The 20,416-nt window shown below is 38.3% G+C and overlaps 1 protein-coding gene across 24 annotated transcripts in view; it reads left to right on the forward strand.

The window, feature by feature from the left end:
- Window positions 1-20,416, forward strand: part of ARID1B (AT-rich interaction domain 1B) — a 409,836-nt gene that overhangs the window by 302,793 nt on the left and 86,627 nt on the right. For all 24 annotated transcript variants that reach the window (XM_038394479.2, XM_038394489.2, XM_038394491.2 and 21 more), the window contains 2 exons: window positions 10,955-11,134; window positions 19,363-19,690. In XM_038394479.2, the coding sequence (XP_038250407.1) occupies window positions 10,955-11,134; window positions 19,363-19,690 (508 nt within the window). The remainder of the gene's footprint in view (window positions 1-10,954; window positions 11,135-19,362; window positions 19,691-20,416) is intronic.

The following is a 20,416-nucleotide window of genomic DNA, read 5'->3' on the forward strand; positions in this document are numbered from 1 at the left end:
TTGAAAATATGGCCTAAGGGATAGATTTTTAAAGCTATTTATGCTCCTAATGCCCTTTGAAATCAATGGAAATTAGCTAAGCATCTAAGTACCTTCAACAATCTGTTCTTGGTGACGTGTTCAAGGTCACAACATGAATTAATGCCAGAACTGGGAATAGAATCTAAAAGTCCTAATTATTCCCTGGCCTAAACACTAGATTATACTCCTTCCCTTATTATAGTAGCCTGATCATTTTATTTATTTGTTTTATAAATATAAAAGTATATTTTACAATAAGGTCGAAATTTGACTTTTTTTACAAATGAAAAGTTCTTTCCTATATCCTAAAAAAGCCCACAAAACTCATCTTCTCCTATTTAAGTAAATTATGTTTTTAATTGCTTATCTGGGTTCAAAAATTGCATGCCAAGTTTCAGTGTTATTTATATTAAAATAGTAAATTGGGAACTTCTCAGAACCACTGAATTTAATGGAAACAGTAAATGACCACATACTCCTACTTTAGCATATGCTGTCATAATGGGGATACTTAAAGAAGCCTTATTTATTAGGGCAAATGAATATGGGTCAGAATTAATTTATAAAAAATCTTTAATTGTTTTCCCCTTATAATTTTCGCAGCGGTGTATAGTTAAATATTCATGATAATGCTGATGATATGCTAAAGGTCTTGAAATAGATCTGGAGTCTCAGAATCAACACAGGTTATTTAACCCTTTTCATCTAATGCACCATCAGGGACTTGCTCAGTGAAATCCCAGAGTACTGGAATAATTAGAAGATCATAATGAGGATTTAATTAGTTCTTGAGATATGCTGAAATAGGACCACTGAGAACTTTTCTGTTTGGACATGAATTGTAAGCAGAATTGATGCCAATGCAGTTGCTGTGATGTGCTGGAAAATATATTCCTTTGCTGGAGGCAGTTTCCTGGCACCATTGTGTGCCTGTCAGATCTGCATGGAAGATGCCCAGAGTGAGAGCTTCCGAAATTGTTGAACAGTAACCATCCTCTTCTCTCCTCCTCCTCCCAATATCTTTCTTGTCATCCCTCCCACTTCTAGCTTTATTTCTTTACATTGTTTACCTGCTTCCGCTTGTGGTGGGTGGGGGATGGTACTATAGTGTACTTAAACTCATATCACAAAGGAGAAAAGTGAGTAACAAATAGGATCCAGGTGTTTCACTGAGCAAAATCTGTATCGGTTTGACACAGCTGTGGGTAAGCATTATCTCCAAATCTAGTCCTTATTTAGTATTAGATCTTCACAGAAGTGATATTTATCAATAGCTGCAATGTAGTAAATTTAAATGTCTTTTTGGCAGCAGAGATGTTATCCAGAAAGAGGTAATAACAGATGGGATGTGATCAGTCATTTTGATGTTTTCTTTGTGCTTCTCTACAAAACATGAAACAGCAAACTGAATTTCTGTAACTATAAACTGCAAATTTACTCATTAGATTTCATGAAGTTTTTGTTATCCCCTTTCAAGTTATTTTCTTTCCTCATATATACACTGTCACTACACAAACTTCACCATTATTTAATTTCTTATAATAAAATATAAACATTTTTACTTGTTCAGATGGCATAGATTCCAGTTTGGGAATTTGTCCCTAAATTTCCTCCACAAGTCCTGATGTGGTTTAATACTGACATTTGATGATAGAGACTTCTCCATGAAATCTATTCCTCAACTTTAAGAAAGAAAGAAAGAAAGAAAGAAAGAAAGATACTGTAGTTCGCTTTTAGATCTTAAAAAGCTCCCCCCTCCTCCTTACATTTTTGCTCTCATTTGGGGATTTGGGATCTACTCAGAGTACAGAGGAGCCAGAGAATGAAATGATTCCTGTCATTAAAATTCTTCTGCTTGCCATGTTAACGATGACACCACTTAAAGTTAAATCAGACTTATTATTAAGTTTACTTGATGTAGGCTGAAGTGTTTCAGGCTCTTAAAAGGGAAGGCGCTCAAGCTGTGCACCGTAGTGCAAAGCCACAGGTATATTTTGGTGCCTTCTGCTTTCACCCCTTTCTCCAAGTGGGTGAGTGCAGCAGAGCTAGCTCAAACAGACATGCATGAACAGCATGCCAATGTGGAAAAAATCTACATGCCCAGCAACCTACTACTGGGTGAATTGTGTTCTGGACAACCAGAGAAGTGTTTCATGTGAGACACAGAGCAGACTTTAGCTGAAGCCATTACAGATTTTTAGAAGCAGTTATTCGTTATAAGGCTGCCCCATAAAAACAGTTTTTCTCAACTTTAATGGCATTACTGAACAGTCTCAGCACGCTTCCTCCTCCCCCTTCTTCCAAAGTGGCAACACAAGCACATAAAAGTGATCAAATAGTTGGCAGAATTATGTTGGGGAAGCTTGTGCTGCACCTGGTTCTCTTGAGGACCAAATTCAGCTCAGGTGTACCTCCCGTCGAAGTGAACATGGGTTTTGCCGACTTGCACTAGGGAAGAATTTGGCTCTCTGTATGACTCTGGGCAGCACTGTTCATCTCTCGCTTTCGTGACTACTCATTTCACACACAACTTCTAAGGGGAGAAAGGTCATCATCAGTATGTCTGGTTGTTTTACCATTGCATTTTTTTTCTGGAATGATGCAAGTCATATGAATAATCAGGGGAGCTGGGTTGCGAAGTCTCTGCTTTGTTCTCTGCTTTGGGTCATTAGAGTCTGAATGGCCTTTCACCTGTTGCATAGCAAATGTTGAAGGGAGACTGTTGTTTTACTTGTTTTACAATATTTAGAGTGATGCATGATGCCAAACCAAGTTAATTCTTAAAGAATCCAAATGCCAGTTTCAGCAATTGATGGACATGGGCTTCAGATCGGATTTGGGTATCAGACATATTCCCTTTACCAGCCAGCTTCAGCTTTGGAGTGAACTGATCAGTTGTGGCATGATGCTAAATATACAATAGTATTGCCTTTTTGCAAGAAGAATTGAAAGGGGCTGGGGTGTTTTAGGAGAGATAATAAGCCACTTTCATAAACTGCACAACCACAGAAGTGGGGTTCAGAGTAAATAATGAGACCAGTACGTTCAAGACCTGGAATCAAATCTCCAGATAAATTTTGTACTCTACCAGCTGGTCATTGCTCTTTTCTTGCAGATGTTAAATATAGTTATACATGAGAATGAATCTTTATTTCATCTTTTAAATTGAATTGGGAATTCTTTTTTTGAGGTTAGGGGAGGGGAATTGAATTAGTCTAAGAGTTTATACAGTTGCTAACACTGAGGCTTCTCTACAGAAAAGTTTCCACTGACTTCATTAGACAGCCTCTGAATTCTGTGCCTCTGGGGTCTGGGAGTGAAATAAGCCACAACCAGTCATTGATGAAGAACTTGACAAAGTGACAGTCATTGTTCCTGTCACCAGGCTTACTGTAAAGTTACTAAATCTGATCGCTATCCTTGGGACAGCTTCCTATCATGGCTTGTAACATCTGAGCTGCCTTTGGTCTGCCTATTGAGCAGCATTATAATTTCAAAGAGATTTGGTATTTACATTACCTTAATTAACCTTTATACGAGGCCTCCCTAAAAATATTGAATGGCTAATCTAAGCTCCCTTATTTCTTTTTAAGTCAATACATAAATTATCTAAGATCTAAATAATATATTTAACAATAGCTTATATTTATTTAGGTCTTTGCATTCTAAAGGATCCCAAATGGCTTTGCAAACTACAATATATACATTTATCACTGAGGAGCTGCTGCCAGAAATGGGGAAGGCGAAAATCAACAGACCACAGCATGTGGTACAACAGTGTGAGGACAGGGACATTTTGGGGCCAAAGACAATAGGCTAACTTTTCATTTATGAAAAATGTCACATAACGTTTTATGTCCATGTAAGACAGACAGGACATACTACATATATTTATGGTCTTATGCTCAAAACTCTGCATACTTCATGGAATTCAGTATATTTACCTCATAAGAAGGAAGCGCTGAGCAATCAAGTGGAGATTTGAACCTGAGTCTCCAGGACACTAAATTTTTCAGACCTGAAGTTCTGACTATAAAGCCTGCAGATGCTACAGATTAACACACTGAAAAATGCCCTTCCTTCCACTCTTTCATCTTTTATTTTCATAAGTATGCATGTTACGGGGGAAACAGACAAATGTCAGTTGTATAAAGCAGACAGACTCCTTGGAGTTTTCACACTTATTCTCAGATTCATTTTTTGCAGGCCACGCTAACAAGTGAAATTACTGTGGATCTGTTTTCTAACTGCAGTTTACTGTTGTCCCAGTTTCCATGGCAAAAGGCATCATGTACCATGTGTGCTGCGATAATACATTGTTTGCATGTGAGATAGTGCATTAAGGGCCACATGAACAGCAGTCTTTGCCTCTGTCAGTGTGTTGAGGACTCCACAATCTACCCACAGTGCTGCACTTAAACTTTACACCAGAGAGCATTAGGCAAGAGTTGTATAAGGAATGGTTGGATTTTTCTTCCTAAACTACCATCTGGGTAATCTGTCTGATCCTTCCCCTGATTCCAGTTTATCAATGATAGATTATATGAATTTCAAGGCTGGGCAGTAGCTGAGCAGGGCTGGGGGTGTGAAGAAATTTAAATATTATTGCATGCCATACCTAGACAGGGTTTTGTAATATCGGAGAAAGAACTGGGAGAGGGTCAGGCAGTTAACCTAATAGCACAGCTGGTAGAACACTAGGGGCTCTGGGTTAAAGCCTTAGCTAGGTCATTAGTTTCCATCTTCCCCAAAGCTACTGGCATTGTTAAGAGAAACTGGCTGAAAAATAAACAATGAAGATATTGTAAGATATTAAAGAATAATAGGAAATTTAAAATAAATAAATAAATGCAACAGATCCAATATCCCCACCTCCCCCCAAATAGAAACTTGTCCTCTTTGTGAAGAGGAGCAATCGCTCTCGCTGTCTTTGCAGTTGGAGATGATTTTGCTAAGGTGGTGCGTTGTGTGACTATTATTTCACACATGCAAAGAAACATCTTTTGTTGAACTGGTGCAAAGAAACAAGGCAATCAGTCTGCAAATAATAGCAGATGTCAAGATGAAAATAAATTGTCAAGGTGCCAAAGAGAAAACATGTTTTGTGTTAATTGTGGCCCAAAGAACCTTGAATGTTTTTAGTGGCATCCTGCTGCACTTGTAGAAGAAGTTGAGGTTCCTGCTAGCTAATGACACAGCTGAATATAGAAATTTGATTTCTGCATAGCTGGTATGGCAGAAATAAAATATTTTTCCCAACAAGCTTTAGAATTTATTGTAGAATGAACAATGAGTCAGAGCTCACATCAACCCTGAATATTTTTCCCCCCATAGAATTTTGAGATCCTTCAGCATTTTTTAGAATCCAGGAATTGCTAGTTCATCAAGTGGAAAAAGATGTCTTTTTTATGGGCCATTAACTGAGCACCCTGGCTTCACCATTGTTCTTTTGATTCTGTTGCTAATTGATTTTATAAAGGTGCTACCCTTCAGTTGAAAGGAGGGTACCACTTCTCAAATGTTTGTCTTTAGTGTTTCTATTAATCGTTTATTTGATCAAATACAAAAATGCATTTTGTGCCTCCTCTCTCCCTAAAGAAAGCAGCTCCTTTGAACCCCTTTCAACATACACCCTGCCCCCGACTTTTAACTTTGAATAAAAACCTCTGCTCCTGGGCAAGTAAGAAAAATAAACAAAGTCGTGTGCAAAATGTGATTCTAACTATGGGCTTTTACATGCTTTGGGCTGTCACTCTGGGGCAGGAAGGGAGCTCCAGCACCAGCCCAGCTGCCTCCCAGCTCCCCTTTCTGAGCGGGGCTTCCGCTCAGGCTCCCTACTCCGAGCCAGGCAGCTGCCCAGGCTCCACACAACAGAGCTCTCCGCTGGGCAGCTGCCATGCTCCAGGTGGGAACCAGGGAGCCAAGAGGCTGGGGGGGGGCTGTAAGTTGACTTACGTTTGTAGTGTAGACATGCCCTGAGTGTCATGTCCTGGAAGGTTTCAGAGTAGCAGCCGTGTTAGTCTGTATTTGCAAAAAGAAAAGGAGTACCCGTGGCACCTTAGAGACATCGTATGCATCCAATGAAGTGAGCTGTAGCTCACGAAAGCTTATGCTCTAATAAATTTGTTAGTCTCTAAGGTGCCACAGGTACTCCTTTTCTTTATGTCCTGGAAGGAAGCTCTCCAGAGTCCAAACCAGAAATATGAAACATTGATAGAATCCCTCTCAGATTTTAAAGGAGGGCCCCGTACATACTAGGATTGCAGTTCAGAAATTGATTAGTGCTTGATAGATAGCCCTGGAATATAACCATATTCAGTAAATAGATAGTGATGGTGGGCATTGTACAAATATGTATTAGGCGTGGTCTGTAGTTAAAGTTAGGTCAGCATAGCTATATCTTTCAGGGGAAGTAAAAAATTCACACCCCTGAGCACCATAGATATTCCAACGTAACCCCCGGTGCAGGCATGGCTATGTCAATGGAAAAAAATTTCCATCGACCTAGCTACCACCATTCAGAGAGATGGATTACAGCAAAGAAAAAAACCCTTCTCTCACTGTAGGAACCCTTCTCTACACTACGGCACTACAGTTCCATAACTGTGCTGCTGTAATGCCTGTAGTCTAGACATGGCCTAAGTGAGTCTGAGTGCATTAGTTCATGAAGCATCGAGTAGCATGTTGTACATATATATGTACATATGAAGAGAAAAAGTAAAAGTTTAAATCTCTGTGATAAATGTTTCAGACACAAATAAGTATCAGTGATGTGTAGGATACTGTAAAAATACCATTTACTTTTTCTGGCCCTTTCTGAAGGAAAAGACAATTTTTCATTGTCAATAGCAAAGATTGTGTGTTTTATTTTTGCATTTTACTAAAAAGAGATCAATTTGTACCTAACCAATTTAAAACTTTACATGTATGCTTTATTTGAATGTACAAATGTATTTTATCTTAAGTTAATTGTATAACTGTTAATAGGTAGTCTGCTACAATTTCACTTGTTTCCTGCAAAATGCAAAGGCAACTTTAACGCCTTTATGAATTGTGTACTTAATAAAAAGTTTATTTTTAAAAAAGAAATATGTAAATAAAAAAGTTCTATACATCTTAAAAATACAGCAGCATACACTTTATTCAGCTACTCTTTAAATAGCTCATGCGTACCAAATCTCATTTGCATATTTTCCTGTGGCAAGTAATTTCTTATTTTGATGGCTAGTAAAATAGAATTTGTTCCTCCATTACCATAAATAGATTTTGTTTTTTGATGAGTGCATTTCCATGATGATTTTTTAAGGCTAAGCATACTGCTGTTTTACAGCAGTTTCCTAAAAGAAGCAAACTTGTCACACAAACTGACACATCTGATGCAATCTAGTTATTTGACCACCCCATTCCAACTCAAATGTAACCCTAATCTAATCCTACTTCTCTTCTTTTAAAAAAAATCAAAAAAACTTTATCTTAAATCTAATTGTTAGAAAGAAAATGCATTTCTTTTTTGTTTTGGTTATAAAATGAAGTTGAACACTTGTGGGAAAATGTGCAAGCAAGGAAAAATGAATGAATGCCAGCTGTTCCCTGCCCTCTTGATAAGATTCCTAAAATTGATGCAGTTTTCTCTTTGTGGTGTGAGAACTTTAATTTTTTGATCATGAACCAGTTTCCTTTCTAAGATATTTGGGCTTCCTGCAGATATTTGGAAACAAGCTTGGACTTCTCCAAGGAGCCATGGGAGAATGTCCATGTCTCAGGGAAATCCAGATCAGGACCCAATCCAATCCCTCCTTCCAGTTCACATCAACAGTGGGACTGAAACATAACCTATTTCTGGAGAGAAATGGGCCTTAAGGGGCAGGATATCCCATTTCTAAGGACATGATTTTAACTGGTCTCAGCCAGTTGGGAACAAAAGATAATGTAGCACAGATGCTCTCTCTGCATCTCCAGACTCCATCACATCATAACTTCCTCCCCTCTCTAGTCTCAAAAGATAACAAGAAACACCAAACCATCCTGAGAGAAATCTCACATCTTCTGAAAGCGGGGCAATAGAAACAGTCCCTCAGCTCAAAAGCTGATGAGGATTCCACTCCCTTTGCTTTGTGGTCAGACAAAGATTCAGGAGCTGTCCAGTTCAACCAAAAGTTCTAGAAGCTGAACAAGAGGTCATTTGGGATGGAGACTCTTCCTTCCATTATTGTTGCAGTCTCTTCAGGAGACCTTCCAATGTCAGTGGAGGTGGAAGAAATGTATCTGCATATACCCATCAGGCCCTGTCCACCTGTGGAAACCATCACTTCATTCATATCAATACAAATCATTGCCTTTTAGTGTGTCCACCATAGCCAGGATGGTCAAGAAGGTATTAGGAATGATAATAGCCTGGCTGAGGAATCTTTTTAGCCAGTGCAACATTTGGAAAGTTAACCATGTCATATAGATTAAAAGGTCCATTGTGAATAGGAAGGCTGTATACTTTATGTGCTAACTGGATATAGAAGTGGGTTTACTATCTTTATAATAAAAGACTTACAGTGCAGCTAGTACAGAATGTTTCATTTAAATGGATCCCAGGAGTGTGATACAGGTGGTGTCTGTTGGAAATATTAACATTTATTTCATGCCAACTATTATGTTAGGATTTAAATTAGTTACAATGATGTCCTCTGGCCGCAGATTTTTTGTAATAAGTTTTGTCTGCGTAGTAAATTAAACTATTTTACAGTGTAGGAGTCTGTCTCAAAACAGAGCTGAATACAAAACCTACATAAATTCTCCCAGTCTGGAAGTACGGAAGTTCCCGGTCGGTTTTACCCAGTCTTCAAGACATCTCTTTTGACCTTGACTACCATGGTTTGTCTTGCCACACTACAGTGCATACTGTTTGCTTCCTCTAGACTCTGGGCTCACAAACTATTTAAAGGGATACTACCCAATTCCTCGCACTACAATAATAATTAAATGTTCAATACTTTGTCACACTCAGTATCACTCAGTGGGGAAAATATGCTTACAGTTAGGGCCACTGTCCCTTTTTTTGCCACTTCTTTTCACCAAACTCCTTTCCCTATTTCTCTCCCACTTCCTTATCTTTGTATCTCTCCTTCTTTCTTCCTTCTGAATTTCCTTACCTGCAGCAACTTCCAGTTTCCCAGTACTCATCTATGGGCTTCATTTTTACCCTCCTCCATTCCACCACTAATACAAGCAATGGCATAATATTCTTATCTCTTTAAATCTGACGTTTAAGGTGTCAATAGGCTTTAGCGTTAACCCCCTCCCCCCAATTAGATTAATGGAGAGAAGGGGAAACTGACACCTTTCAGAGCTTTTGTGTCTGATCTCTCCAGTCCCAGAAGACGACACTGCATGAGTTTGTACTCTGTTCGCATTTTGGAAGGTTTTGTTTGCAATCATGAAGGACAGAAACTTACTTTTTTTTTTTCATGAACACTTACATTCTGCAGAATCTGAATATGGCAGCATCAACACATCCGGCAAGCTGGATCCAGCATTTTATACTATGCTGTAGAATCTGAAAATGCTATCTCTCCACTGTAGTAAAATTGCCATTTTAAACTGTCTAATCCCACTGAGTATTGACTCAAAAGTGTCTGCAGTACTTGAGAAAAAAATAACAAAAGATCTTTCATTTTTTATTTGAATGTCTTCATATTCTTGTTGCCTAACATTTGTATTTGAACAGTAACTTTTATTAAAATACAACTTCAAGGCCTAACATGCTTTTGCCTCACTATACGTAATTCTATTTGTGCTTGAAGAGTAGTGGAAAAAACTCTGTTACTCAAAACTTTCTCTATAATGTTGAGTTGAGGGGGCTTTTTTCAGGCAAATGTAAAGACAGATCTTAACAAGCAAACAGAAAAGGTAAGAAATTACCTTTCCTCAAGAAAACAGAGAATGACTTGCCCTCTCCTCAGCAAATCATCATCAGAGTTAAAAGCAGAACTGAAGATTCTCAGAGAAAAAAACCCGCAAAATTGTACAGACATTTGGTGGGCTGCATTTTGTAAGATTTTTCTTTTCTTTTTAATTATTGGAAAGATAAAAGTTTCATGGAATCCCCTCTCTTCCCTCCCATTTTGTGGGGTTACTTTTGTGACTTTATAGGGCTGTTGATTTTTAATGAATTTTATTAGACCGCATATATCAAAAATGTGATTCATTAATACTTTTCATTTATGGAGGGAAAATAAAAAAGTATGGAGTTCAGATGTGTTGATGACAATATAGATGCCTCTAAATTGGTGGAATAAGGATCTGGAAAATGGATGGGAACCTTTAGGTATACTTTATTTATGACTGCTACATCCTGCTCCTCTTTTCAGTGATGTTTGGAGCTCTTTATAAGTGGCACAGGTAATAGAAGTATTGATGGAAATGCCACATTACTGGACAAAAAAACCCTGTGTTCTGGTAGCAAACAGTCAGATGCTAAACTTCCTACATATTGATCCTCCCACCTCCCCTCCCCTGGTGAATTTAGTTATTTTTATTACAGTGAACAGAATTGCTGTTAATTCTGTTTCTGGAGACTTTCCGTTTTTGAAATTGTCTTTCAATTTAATTAAAATAAAATAAGTAGGACTCCACTGCCCTTCTTTGGAAAATAAAAATTTGTGAGCCATATCTCTTGACTTTGGATTTTGAGTCAACTGCTTTGCTGACTGCAATGGAGTTATGCCAGCAGAGATTTTGACTTATTGTCTCTGGTTCTGTTTGTTTTCTGATATGAGCAATTACAGCTGTCTGTAGTCTGGGAATCTTTACTTTGAAAATGATTGAAAAAGTTTCTTCATAAGGAAGGGGATCCCTTAAAGAGAAAATATAAATGTCTTCAGAAATATTAAAGTGAAAGTTCTGTATTTACATTTTTGTTTTGTTATTTATCTCTCTTTAGGTTTTATGTCAGGCATACAAAGGAACCCACAAATATCCCAATATGGACCTCAACAAACTGGGCCTTCCATGTCACCACATCCTTCACCTGGAGGCCAAATGCATCCTGGGATTGGTAGTTTCCAGCAGAGTAATTCAAGTGGTACTTACGGGCCTCAGATGAGCCAGTATGGACCACAAGGTAATACAACAAACAAACCATGAGACATGCTGTTAATCTGTAAGGTAAAAAACTGATAATTTTGTGGAAAACTGTTGTTCAAAGAATGCATTTTTTAAAAGGACTCGATGCACCTTTTGTTTTAAAATAATTGCAAAAACAACTTTAGCTAACATCATATTCAAAATGTTATTAGCAATCTTTGTATTATTTAATTTCTCAGTAAAATTCACTACCATGTCACTTGAGTTAAAACTTTTTGTTTTGCATTATTATACTGAGGCCCAAAAAAATAATTTGGGGACATACATGGAGTTGTTTTCCAGTGTTGCCACATCGGACTTGGTGACTGAAGATAAAACTGAACATGTATATAAAAATAAAATAATCCAAGACAGACAAGACACAATGTTAGACGCTTTGTAAATTTTAAAGTAGGGTTAAGTCTGCTTGAGTTGAAACATTACCAGTTATTTCCTAGGGAGGTAGAAGCACTAATAGCCATGTATTTTTATTTTCCATTTAGACTAATAATTGACACTATTGCTAATTAAATCTGTGCAAAACTTAGGGTTTCACTTCACTTTGGCTTGAGCAAACATTTTAATGGGTTAAATCTGTGTGGTTTACACCCTTCCAACTCTGTTTGGAGTTTCAGGTTTGAATTAACACACAATTTAAAACAAAATTTATCTGAAACTCATGGCTGCTCCATGATTTTTCAAAAATGGTTATAAGTGGTTTAGTAAATTAGTTAGCTTGTTCACTTACCACTCTAGGATACAAATCACCGAGACCTGCTGATCTGTGGAAGTTCACATTTTCCCAGTATTTCCTTAATTGCTTTTTGTCATCAGCTACAGTATTGATAATGGTCTTAATTACTTCCTAATTGTCCATATCTCTTCCTGTTTTTGATTTGTTACTTTCCGGTCTCCTTTTAATGGAAATTGAAGATTTCATGGTATGTTTGTAAGAGCAAGAGTTTGTCCTGGGTCAGAACATAAGTTGGCCAAATGTTTGTCCTCGTCCAAAATTTGCCTACTCACCAGTGTTGGGTACTTCATTGTACACCATTTAGCTAGCCCTCATTAGCCAACAGATGACAGCATTTCAGCAATGTATGTGTATGTTGATGAAGCTGGTATTAATTATTCTTTATCATTTTATTAATTTACTCTAAGTAGATTGTTGTCTTCACTGGTTTGGTTTTCTGCCCAAGGGAGTAGCTTCTTCTAATTAACATCACTTTCTGTCTGCAAATGTGCCACCATAAAATACACATGGAATATTGGATCTGTAATGCTGTTTGGCCCATTTTTTTGGAGGCCAGGCTTGTCATCCCTAGGATGTGCTTGAGTTCTACCAACTCAGTGGACAAGCATCACAAAACTGGTCTTCCCTTTATATATGGAGCCCCGAGGCCAGTTTGAAGTAACTGTGAGGGTTAAAGTCTATTCATGAGTATCATAATACAGTAGTTACTGTGGGCATGTAATATTGAGCTCTAAAGTATGCGGTTTGTGAATTTTAACTAACCCTTCAAATTGAGAGAGAGAGACATCCTTTTATTTTGCTTGTTTGACAGAACTGTTGAGGGATTTAAAAAAAAAAGAAGAAACAAATTCTACCCCTGAACATTTAATGCACACAACCTTGAACTAGTCTGTTGCTTCGTCTTTAATGGATAACCTTTAAAGTATGCATCTGTTTAGAGATTTAATGAATTTCCAGCAAAACCACTGAATATACAGGGACAGTATTTCCTTTCAAATTGGATCAAAAAGCTTGTCTGTTTCAGCAAGTTCTTCCCATTGCTTGTTTACTGAAAACAGTATTTTATTGAAAAAGGTCTGTATCTTGATCCAGGAAATTCTGTAGAGGGCTCATCAGAATGCTGTTGGAAGTGAGTTCTAACAAGGAGGATGATTTTAGTATTCTGAGTTCTATCAGAATTAATCCCTCTCCTTGTTTTGTTTTGGTGACTCTTCTCACTCCACAGAAAATCCCCTTCTCATTAATCCCTATGATACATTTGTTCTAGTGGTCTGAACAAAAGACTAGGAGCAAGAACTGCTGAATTCTAATTCTGACTCTGCTGCTGATTCCCTCTTTCAACTTGGGCAAGTCAATTAATTTCTCTGCTTCAGTTTCCTTAACTGTAAAATGGGGATAATAATGCCTCACAGGGATGTGTGAAGATTAATTAGTTAAGTCCAATTTACTGGTGCCTTCCTTTTGTTTGTAAAGCATTTTGTAGTTGTAAAATGTTGTAGGAGTGCTTTTATTATCTGAACAGTGAGCAGTTAGCTTAAGTGGTAAAAATCCAGTGGATTTATTATGTACCGTCATTACTTCCAGCCACATTGATACTGTTGAGATTCCAGATCACGGAAATAGTTGGTGTCAGTGCAGTAAAACATTAGCCGAATGAATCCACGCTGATTGAATGGAAAGGTTTTTATACTAAATCAATGCATTTAAGTAACATGCCAAATATTACTTTATTTTTCTCTTGAGTTCAGCAGTTTTTCGCCTCTCTTTGTAGATGAAAGTGCCTATGTAATGATTTTATGGATCATGGTCAGAAGAAATGGCTATTAAAATGTGAACTTGGGGGCAGTAGGGGAATGAGCATTAACAAGTAATTTCAAAAGGGCTTCGTGAATAGTGTGATGGATGTAAAGGGTGTTTCTCTGTCAGAGCCTAGAGGGGACTGGTGATCCCGTCCTCTGGCAATTGTAAAATTAGTACACTGCAGACTCTGTGTTGTCTGGGTGACAAAGGGAGAAGAGAACTTGAAATTTGTCACCATGTTGTTTGACCACTTATGAAACATTGGCATGAATCTTATAATTATGTTAAATATTCACAATCACTAATCATAATGTGTCTTGGGCCTTATCCAATATATTTTTAGTTTGAATGCTTAAGTTTTATCTTTTAATAGACACCTCTTCATTTTTTAATAAGCATAACTTGTACTTTCCTCTCTTAACACTTAGTCACTAACCTTTGATACATTATGAATATTGGGAAAGAGGTCTGTATAAAAGCTCATTTTGGCTCAGAAAGTCAAAAAATCACTTTTTTTAAAATTATAGCTTTGTTAAATATTTCTTTCAGTCACCAAATGTACATATACAAAGATCAAACAAACAATAAATTAACATTGAAAGGCTGCACTTTACAGCATTATAACACTTTGGAAATAAGAACCTCAAAAGTTACAGTCAAAACCTTTTACATTGCACAAAAATATACTTAAAATTAAGAATATACGACAGTGTTGCTCCACTTGTCTTTCAACTGTCAAAATATAAATCATATTTTATAAAATTATTAAAACTAAAAGAATTCACTAGAAGCATATTCACTTTCCACTGTTTTGTTCATTTTAGCCTTTGTCCAGCAAAGCACTTAAGCCCATGCTTAATTTTAATCACATTAGTAGTCCCATTTAACTCAATCAGACCTCTTGTGTACTTGATAAGCATATGCTAAAGTGCTTTGCTAGATCGGGTGCCTTAATTTAAGTTTTCTTTGTCACTCACGGACCAGTCCTGCAAACCCTTTCTCAAGGAAGTAGTCCTTACTCTGCAATAGAATAAAAATTACTCTTGTGAGTTAGGGTTTGCAGAAGTTAGCCTTCAACTATAGAGTGGAAATTATCTGAGTTGTTTATGGTCAGTTTCACTTGGTTGTCATGCACTTTCACGGCAATAGTGAAGCTCATTTGTATAGGACACAGCTCTCTCGGGCCGGTCCAAGTCTGTGGGACAAATTCCCACAGAAATAAAACCATCGCAAACCTCACCACTTTCTGCTCCGAATTCAAGGCACACTTCTTCAACCTTGCTTTTGCTAATATACAGACATAGCAAAGAGTACATATATTATATTTTTGAAAAATATGAAAAAAATCCTCAACACAATTTTTCTTGCCCATCCCAAAGAAATAAATACACTTAAACTGTATGTAAGCTGTCTTTTTGTTCTGTGTTGTAAAATGGCTCATACAATGGGGTCCAAGTCAATGACTAGCTCTCCTATGTGCTATTGAATACAAATAAAAAATAATTGTTATCGTAATGGATGTTAGTCACTTCGCTTAATTTCTTCTGGAAGGTTCTTAGATACTTAGCTATTAAGGCCATAGAAGAATCAGCATAGAATAGAGCCCAACAGGGCCTATTAAGGATGGGATTTTTCTGAAGTGCAGTGTTTACCTAACTCTGCTCCCATTTAAGTCAGTAGTAAAACTCTCATTGACTTTAGAGCAGTGGTGGGCAACCTGCAGCCCTTCAGGATAATCTGCTGGCAGGCCATGAGGCAGTTTGTTTACATTGACTGTCCGCAGGCATGGCAGCCCACAGCTCCCAGGGGCCACGGTTTGCTGTTCCCAGCCAATGGAAGCTGCGGGAAGTGGCAGCCAGAACGTCCTTGTGTCCCGTGTTGCTTCCTGCAGCTCCCATTGGCAGGGAACGGCGAACCACAGCCACTGGGAGCTGCCGGGGGGGGGGGGGCTGTGCCTGTGGACGGTCAATGTCAGCAAAATGTCTCGCGGCCCGCCAGTGGATTACTCTGGTGGGCTGCAGGTTGCCCACCACTGCTTTAGTGTATTAGGCCAATACTGAATGCTATTGAAATCCCACCCAAAATCTTAAAATACAAACAAAAAAACACTCTTCATTTAATTTTAAAAATATAACATTAGTGCCTATTAATCTTATGTTTTGTCATTTCTTTTTAAAGTAAAAACTAAAGCTCCAGTTCTACAAACGAGTGTTTGCAGGGTTGGCTCCTAAACATGAGGTCTCCGCCACTTGATAGCGTCCCCTAATCAGAAATGCTTGTAATGGGATTTAACATCATAGCCGTGTTAACTCATTCATTTAAATATGGGCCTTTCCTTAAAATTCCTGAAATCTATATTTATCCAATGAAAAAAGGCACCACTGCAGTTTGATGGTTAAATGGAAGTGTAGATAATTTTAAAAACATTTGTAGGGATATTATTTTTAATACTGTGAATCTGACCTATAACCATAAAGCAAGGAAACTTACAGTCAGTTCTGAAACTTCCTTCCTCTCTAATTGCCTAGAAATTGCAAGGTATCAGACCCCTAAGTGCAGTTACATACTGTAGTTCATGCACAGCAATGCCTGAGCGGAGTGGTGAGTATGGGACAGAAGTTTCAGCCTTTGGCAGGTTGTCAGTGTCTTCAGTGTTTTTATTGTCTGTCTTCCCTTTTTTTAACTCCAATTATCATTTTACAAGTAACTTTGATTGCTTCCTCCTCCATTTGAGACTCCAAACTTCTGGATTCCATTCTAATTAGCTTGGGTGAGCTGGAATCGAAAATCCACTGGATGCAGAGGGGAGGGGTTGCTCACTAGTATTCCAGAGCTGCTGTGCCAGGCTTGTACCCACTTGAAAAGTGTGGGCTCTTGGACTTGGCAGCCTGACACGTCCAGCTGATGTGGGCTGGCCCAGCATCTGCTGCATTCTTTGTGTTTAATGCTGCATCCATCTGTTTTCTGTCAAAGCCACTGCCAGCAAATTACTAATCTATTAGAGAAACATGGAAATAAGATTGCACTTCTCAGTCCTGGATTTTTCTCTTCTATTTTGTTTGGCTTTTATTTTTCCTTTTTTGTGGTTTGGGAAAGGTGGAAGAATAGCTGGTACTTGAGGTATTGAGGAAATGTTTAGCAAAAAAATACAAACCTGTGGAAAAAACATTGAAACATGTTTTCCTTTCTGAAAGGATATCATTTCCCTGTACTCTTGGACATGGATCCCTGGAGATGAATGATTAGAATGATTTTAACTGAGCCAACATGTGTTTATGGAGAAGATTCCTCTGTTTTTGTGTTTGGTGCTCAGTCTCTGTAAGCCAAAGGGAAAAAAAGGAAAATCAGAAATATTCTGTCCCTGATACAAAATAGTCTCAAAATAATAATGCCATCATGTCTGTTCTTCCATGTGTGCTGATGAATTATATTTTATAGACCCATGTTGAATGAAGACAGAAAAAAATTAGGTATTCAGGGAATATTCAACCCTGGCATTAACTGTCATTGACTTCTGTGGGAGTAATACCTGCTTACATAAGGGCTGAATTTGCTCCTCATTGGAAAGTACCTTACATACAGTGTGAATGTGTGTGTGTGTGTGTGTATATGTATGTATGTATGTGTGTGTATATATATATATATATATATATATATATATATATATATATATATAAACATGCTGTACTGTGTGTGTGTATATGTGTTCATTCAACCCAGTTGCATAAATCTATCTACCAAGCAGTCTTAAGACCAGAGCAACAGCTAAGCTGTGTGTTACTAGTTCAAAGGTAAGCAGAGTATGGAAAGCTCTAACAAGCACTCATTTGGTGGAAATATGTTTGGATTGAAGAGGTTTGGCTGGAAGAGGCATCAATAACAGGCCCTCTTCAAGAATAGAAATGGTCAGTTGACAATGACTATGACTAGAAGAGGATAGGGAATAACAGGGCACGGTGTTTAGAGTACAGCTAAATCTGGACATTTTCATCTCTGCTAAACCACATTGTGGGGATCCTTCTATAAAACAACCATGCATAGATACTGGGTTTCTAAAACAAGAGTAACATGTTATTTCATTTCCTTCGAAAGCATAGGTCACATATGTTTCCACTGTAGAGAGCTTGTAACTGAATGAGTCAGTTAAAAGTGGCCGGGGAGGGGGAGGAAAGAGAACTATGCACAGTAAAATGGCATGAATATATGAATTAATTACACATACAGTCAGATGATGGATTAATATATTTCTTTTCAATATAAACAGAAGAGGATGGAGGACTCCTTGTATTCTATCTGTTTCTCTTTCTGGTAGCTTGAGGGGTGAGAAGAGAGATGTTTTATTTCTTCATTTCAGAGGAAGACCTCACTGGCTGTACCATTTAAATAAGCGTGGGAATAATGAGGAAGAGTCAGAGTATTCCATTCTGTGTTATCCCATGGTGGGGAATTGAGCTGTATTTCTACTAAGTTGGGTGTGATGGGAAAAGAAATTGCAAAGCAGTTGAGCAATCGAGGGAAATGTGCGGTTTTATATATTTCTTTAAACATCTTGGTCAAATATCCCTTCCTCTCTTTTCCTTTCTTATGCTGTTTGTTTGGTTGGTTGATTTTGTTGTTGTTGCTGTTGTTGTTTTTAAGTAATATTGTGTTCCAGAAAAGTTAGTACTTAAATTTGAAGAAAAAGGTAAAACGCGTTGACTTGGGTAATGTTCAGGATTCTTTAGGAAATGTTTGTAAAGTAATCTGAGTATGTAAAGTGTTGTTGGGTTAAATACTAAATATTACTGTCCCTTTTGTAGCATGAAAGACTCAAGATGAAGGTAGAGGTGTTGGTGCTTTGGTGTAATCATGTGTTTGAGCTGCCCTGTCCAGTACAATGGATACTTGGTATATTTAGTATGTTTACACTTATATATTTTTGGTGGGCAACTATTAATCTTTCAGTGTTTTACAATCTGAGAGTCAAACCCCACCTTTCATGTACTGAATACAGTCCACAGAACCACAAGGAATACTCTGAATCATAGAGAAACACAAACAGGGACGCGGGGGAGAGTTCTGAGCCTGCACTGGTGTTTATGCATGCAGCAGCTAGAATATGGACCAAAAGGGGGAATTCAATTCCAGAAAATTGAAACACTGTTTGGGAAGCAAAAAGAAACTTTGTGGACGTAGAGCTCTACTAGGGTAAAAATGGATTTCTGAAAGGGAAAGGAAAGATTCCTAAAATCTTAACATCACAGGCACATTTGTATTGTAAATTCACACTGTGGTTAGGAGCAGAACCTTTAGGAGCATGGCTCCAATGAGAAAATTTTGGTGCTGGAATTACAGAAGGATAAAAACTCTGAGGATATAAAATGAGCAAAAAGGAAAAGAATTTATATGAGTTTCTTTAACCCTAGGCGTCTCTTCAGTGCACAAAACAATTTTGAACATCAATTGTTAATCCTTTAGATGAGTGTGTTTCTGTATTCATATTACCCTATGCATTTATATGGCTATCAGTCTGGAAAATACCAGTGTTCTAGGGGTTAATAGAAATTCTGACTCATGTCCGGTGTTGCTCACATTATTTGACTACCTAAAGAATTTTCCAGCAGGCAACTTGCTAAATGGAAACATCAGATGAAAAGTTTTATGTTTTTCTCTGTGTTTGTTGTTTTGTTTAGGAAACTACTCCAGACCGCCAACATACAGTGGGGTGACTAACACAAGTTACAGTGGCCCAGGACCCGGCATGGGTATAAATGCCAATAGTCAGATGCATGGACAGGGGCCAAGCCAGCCATGTGGTACCATGCCCCTGGGACGGATGCCATCAGCTGGGATGCAAAGCAGACCATTTCCTGGAAACATGGGCAGTATGACCCCCAATTCTCCTGGCATGTCTCTGCAGGGCGGCCCTGGGATGGGCCCACCCATGCCAACTGTGAACCGTAAGGCACAGGAGGCAGCTGCTGCAGTGATGCAGGCTGCTGCAAACTCCGCTCAGAGCAGGTATGAATCCAAGTGAAAGGGTTTTAAACAAGTAGAAACCTGGTATGGTTTCAGAAGCTTCTAAAGTAACAGTTGCGTAGATATGTGTGTTGATCTGTATATGCTCTAGTTATATGTCCTATACATATAGGGGTAACAAAGAATGTGAAAGAACAATCTTTAAATGTAAGGGAAAGCACAGTACAGCTATATGTTGTGTGAACCAGCCTTACAAGGAAAGGACTTGCCATTTACAATATGATTCCTGGCACTATAGGCTGTTAGAACAGGAAATCCCACAGGGGCTCTGTTGACATCAAGAGCCAAAAACAAGCTCTTACAACTTAAAATGGAGAATTTTAATATTTGAATTGGAACCCTATAGCTATCTTAGGGCCAGACTGTGTCCCTGGTGGAGTGCCTGTGCTGGGGAGTAATGGGGCACAAGGCTCCCCTTACTTTCCTCTGCTTCCTATCCATATTGTAGTAACAGCATTAGGGGAGAGCCATTTCTATGAGGCCATTACTCTTGCTCCCAAGCAGGCATGCAGGCAGGATGGGGAGTGGGGCGGAGCCTTGTCTCCTCCCTAACACACTGGCCAGTAGAGGTGAGCTGGCATGGAACGAGAAGCAAGCTGTACCAGGTATAAACTGTAGGAAATTACTTCCACCCACCTGCAAGGGGAGAACTGGGGACTACTAGATTGTGACTCTGAGTCACAATCTGGTTTCTTGTCTGCTCCTGAG

Source organism: Dermochelys coriacea, chromosome 3 (genome assembly GCF_009764565.3).
Source record: "Dermochelys coriacea isolate rDerCor1 chromosome 3, rDerCor1.pri.v4, whole genome shotgun sequence".
NCBI classification, from domain to species: domain Eukaryota; kingdom Metazoa; phylum Chordata; order Testudines; family Dermochelyidae; genus Dermochelys; species Dermochelys coriacea.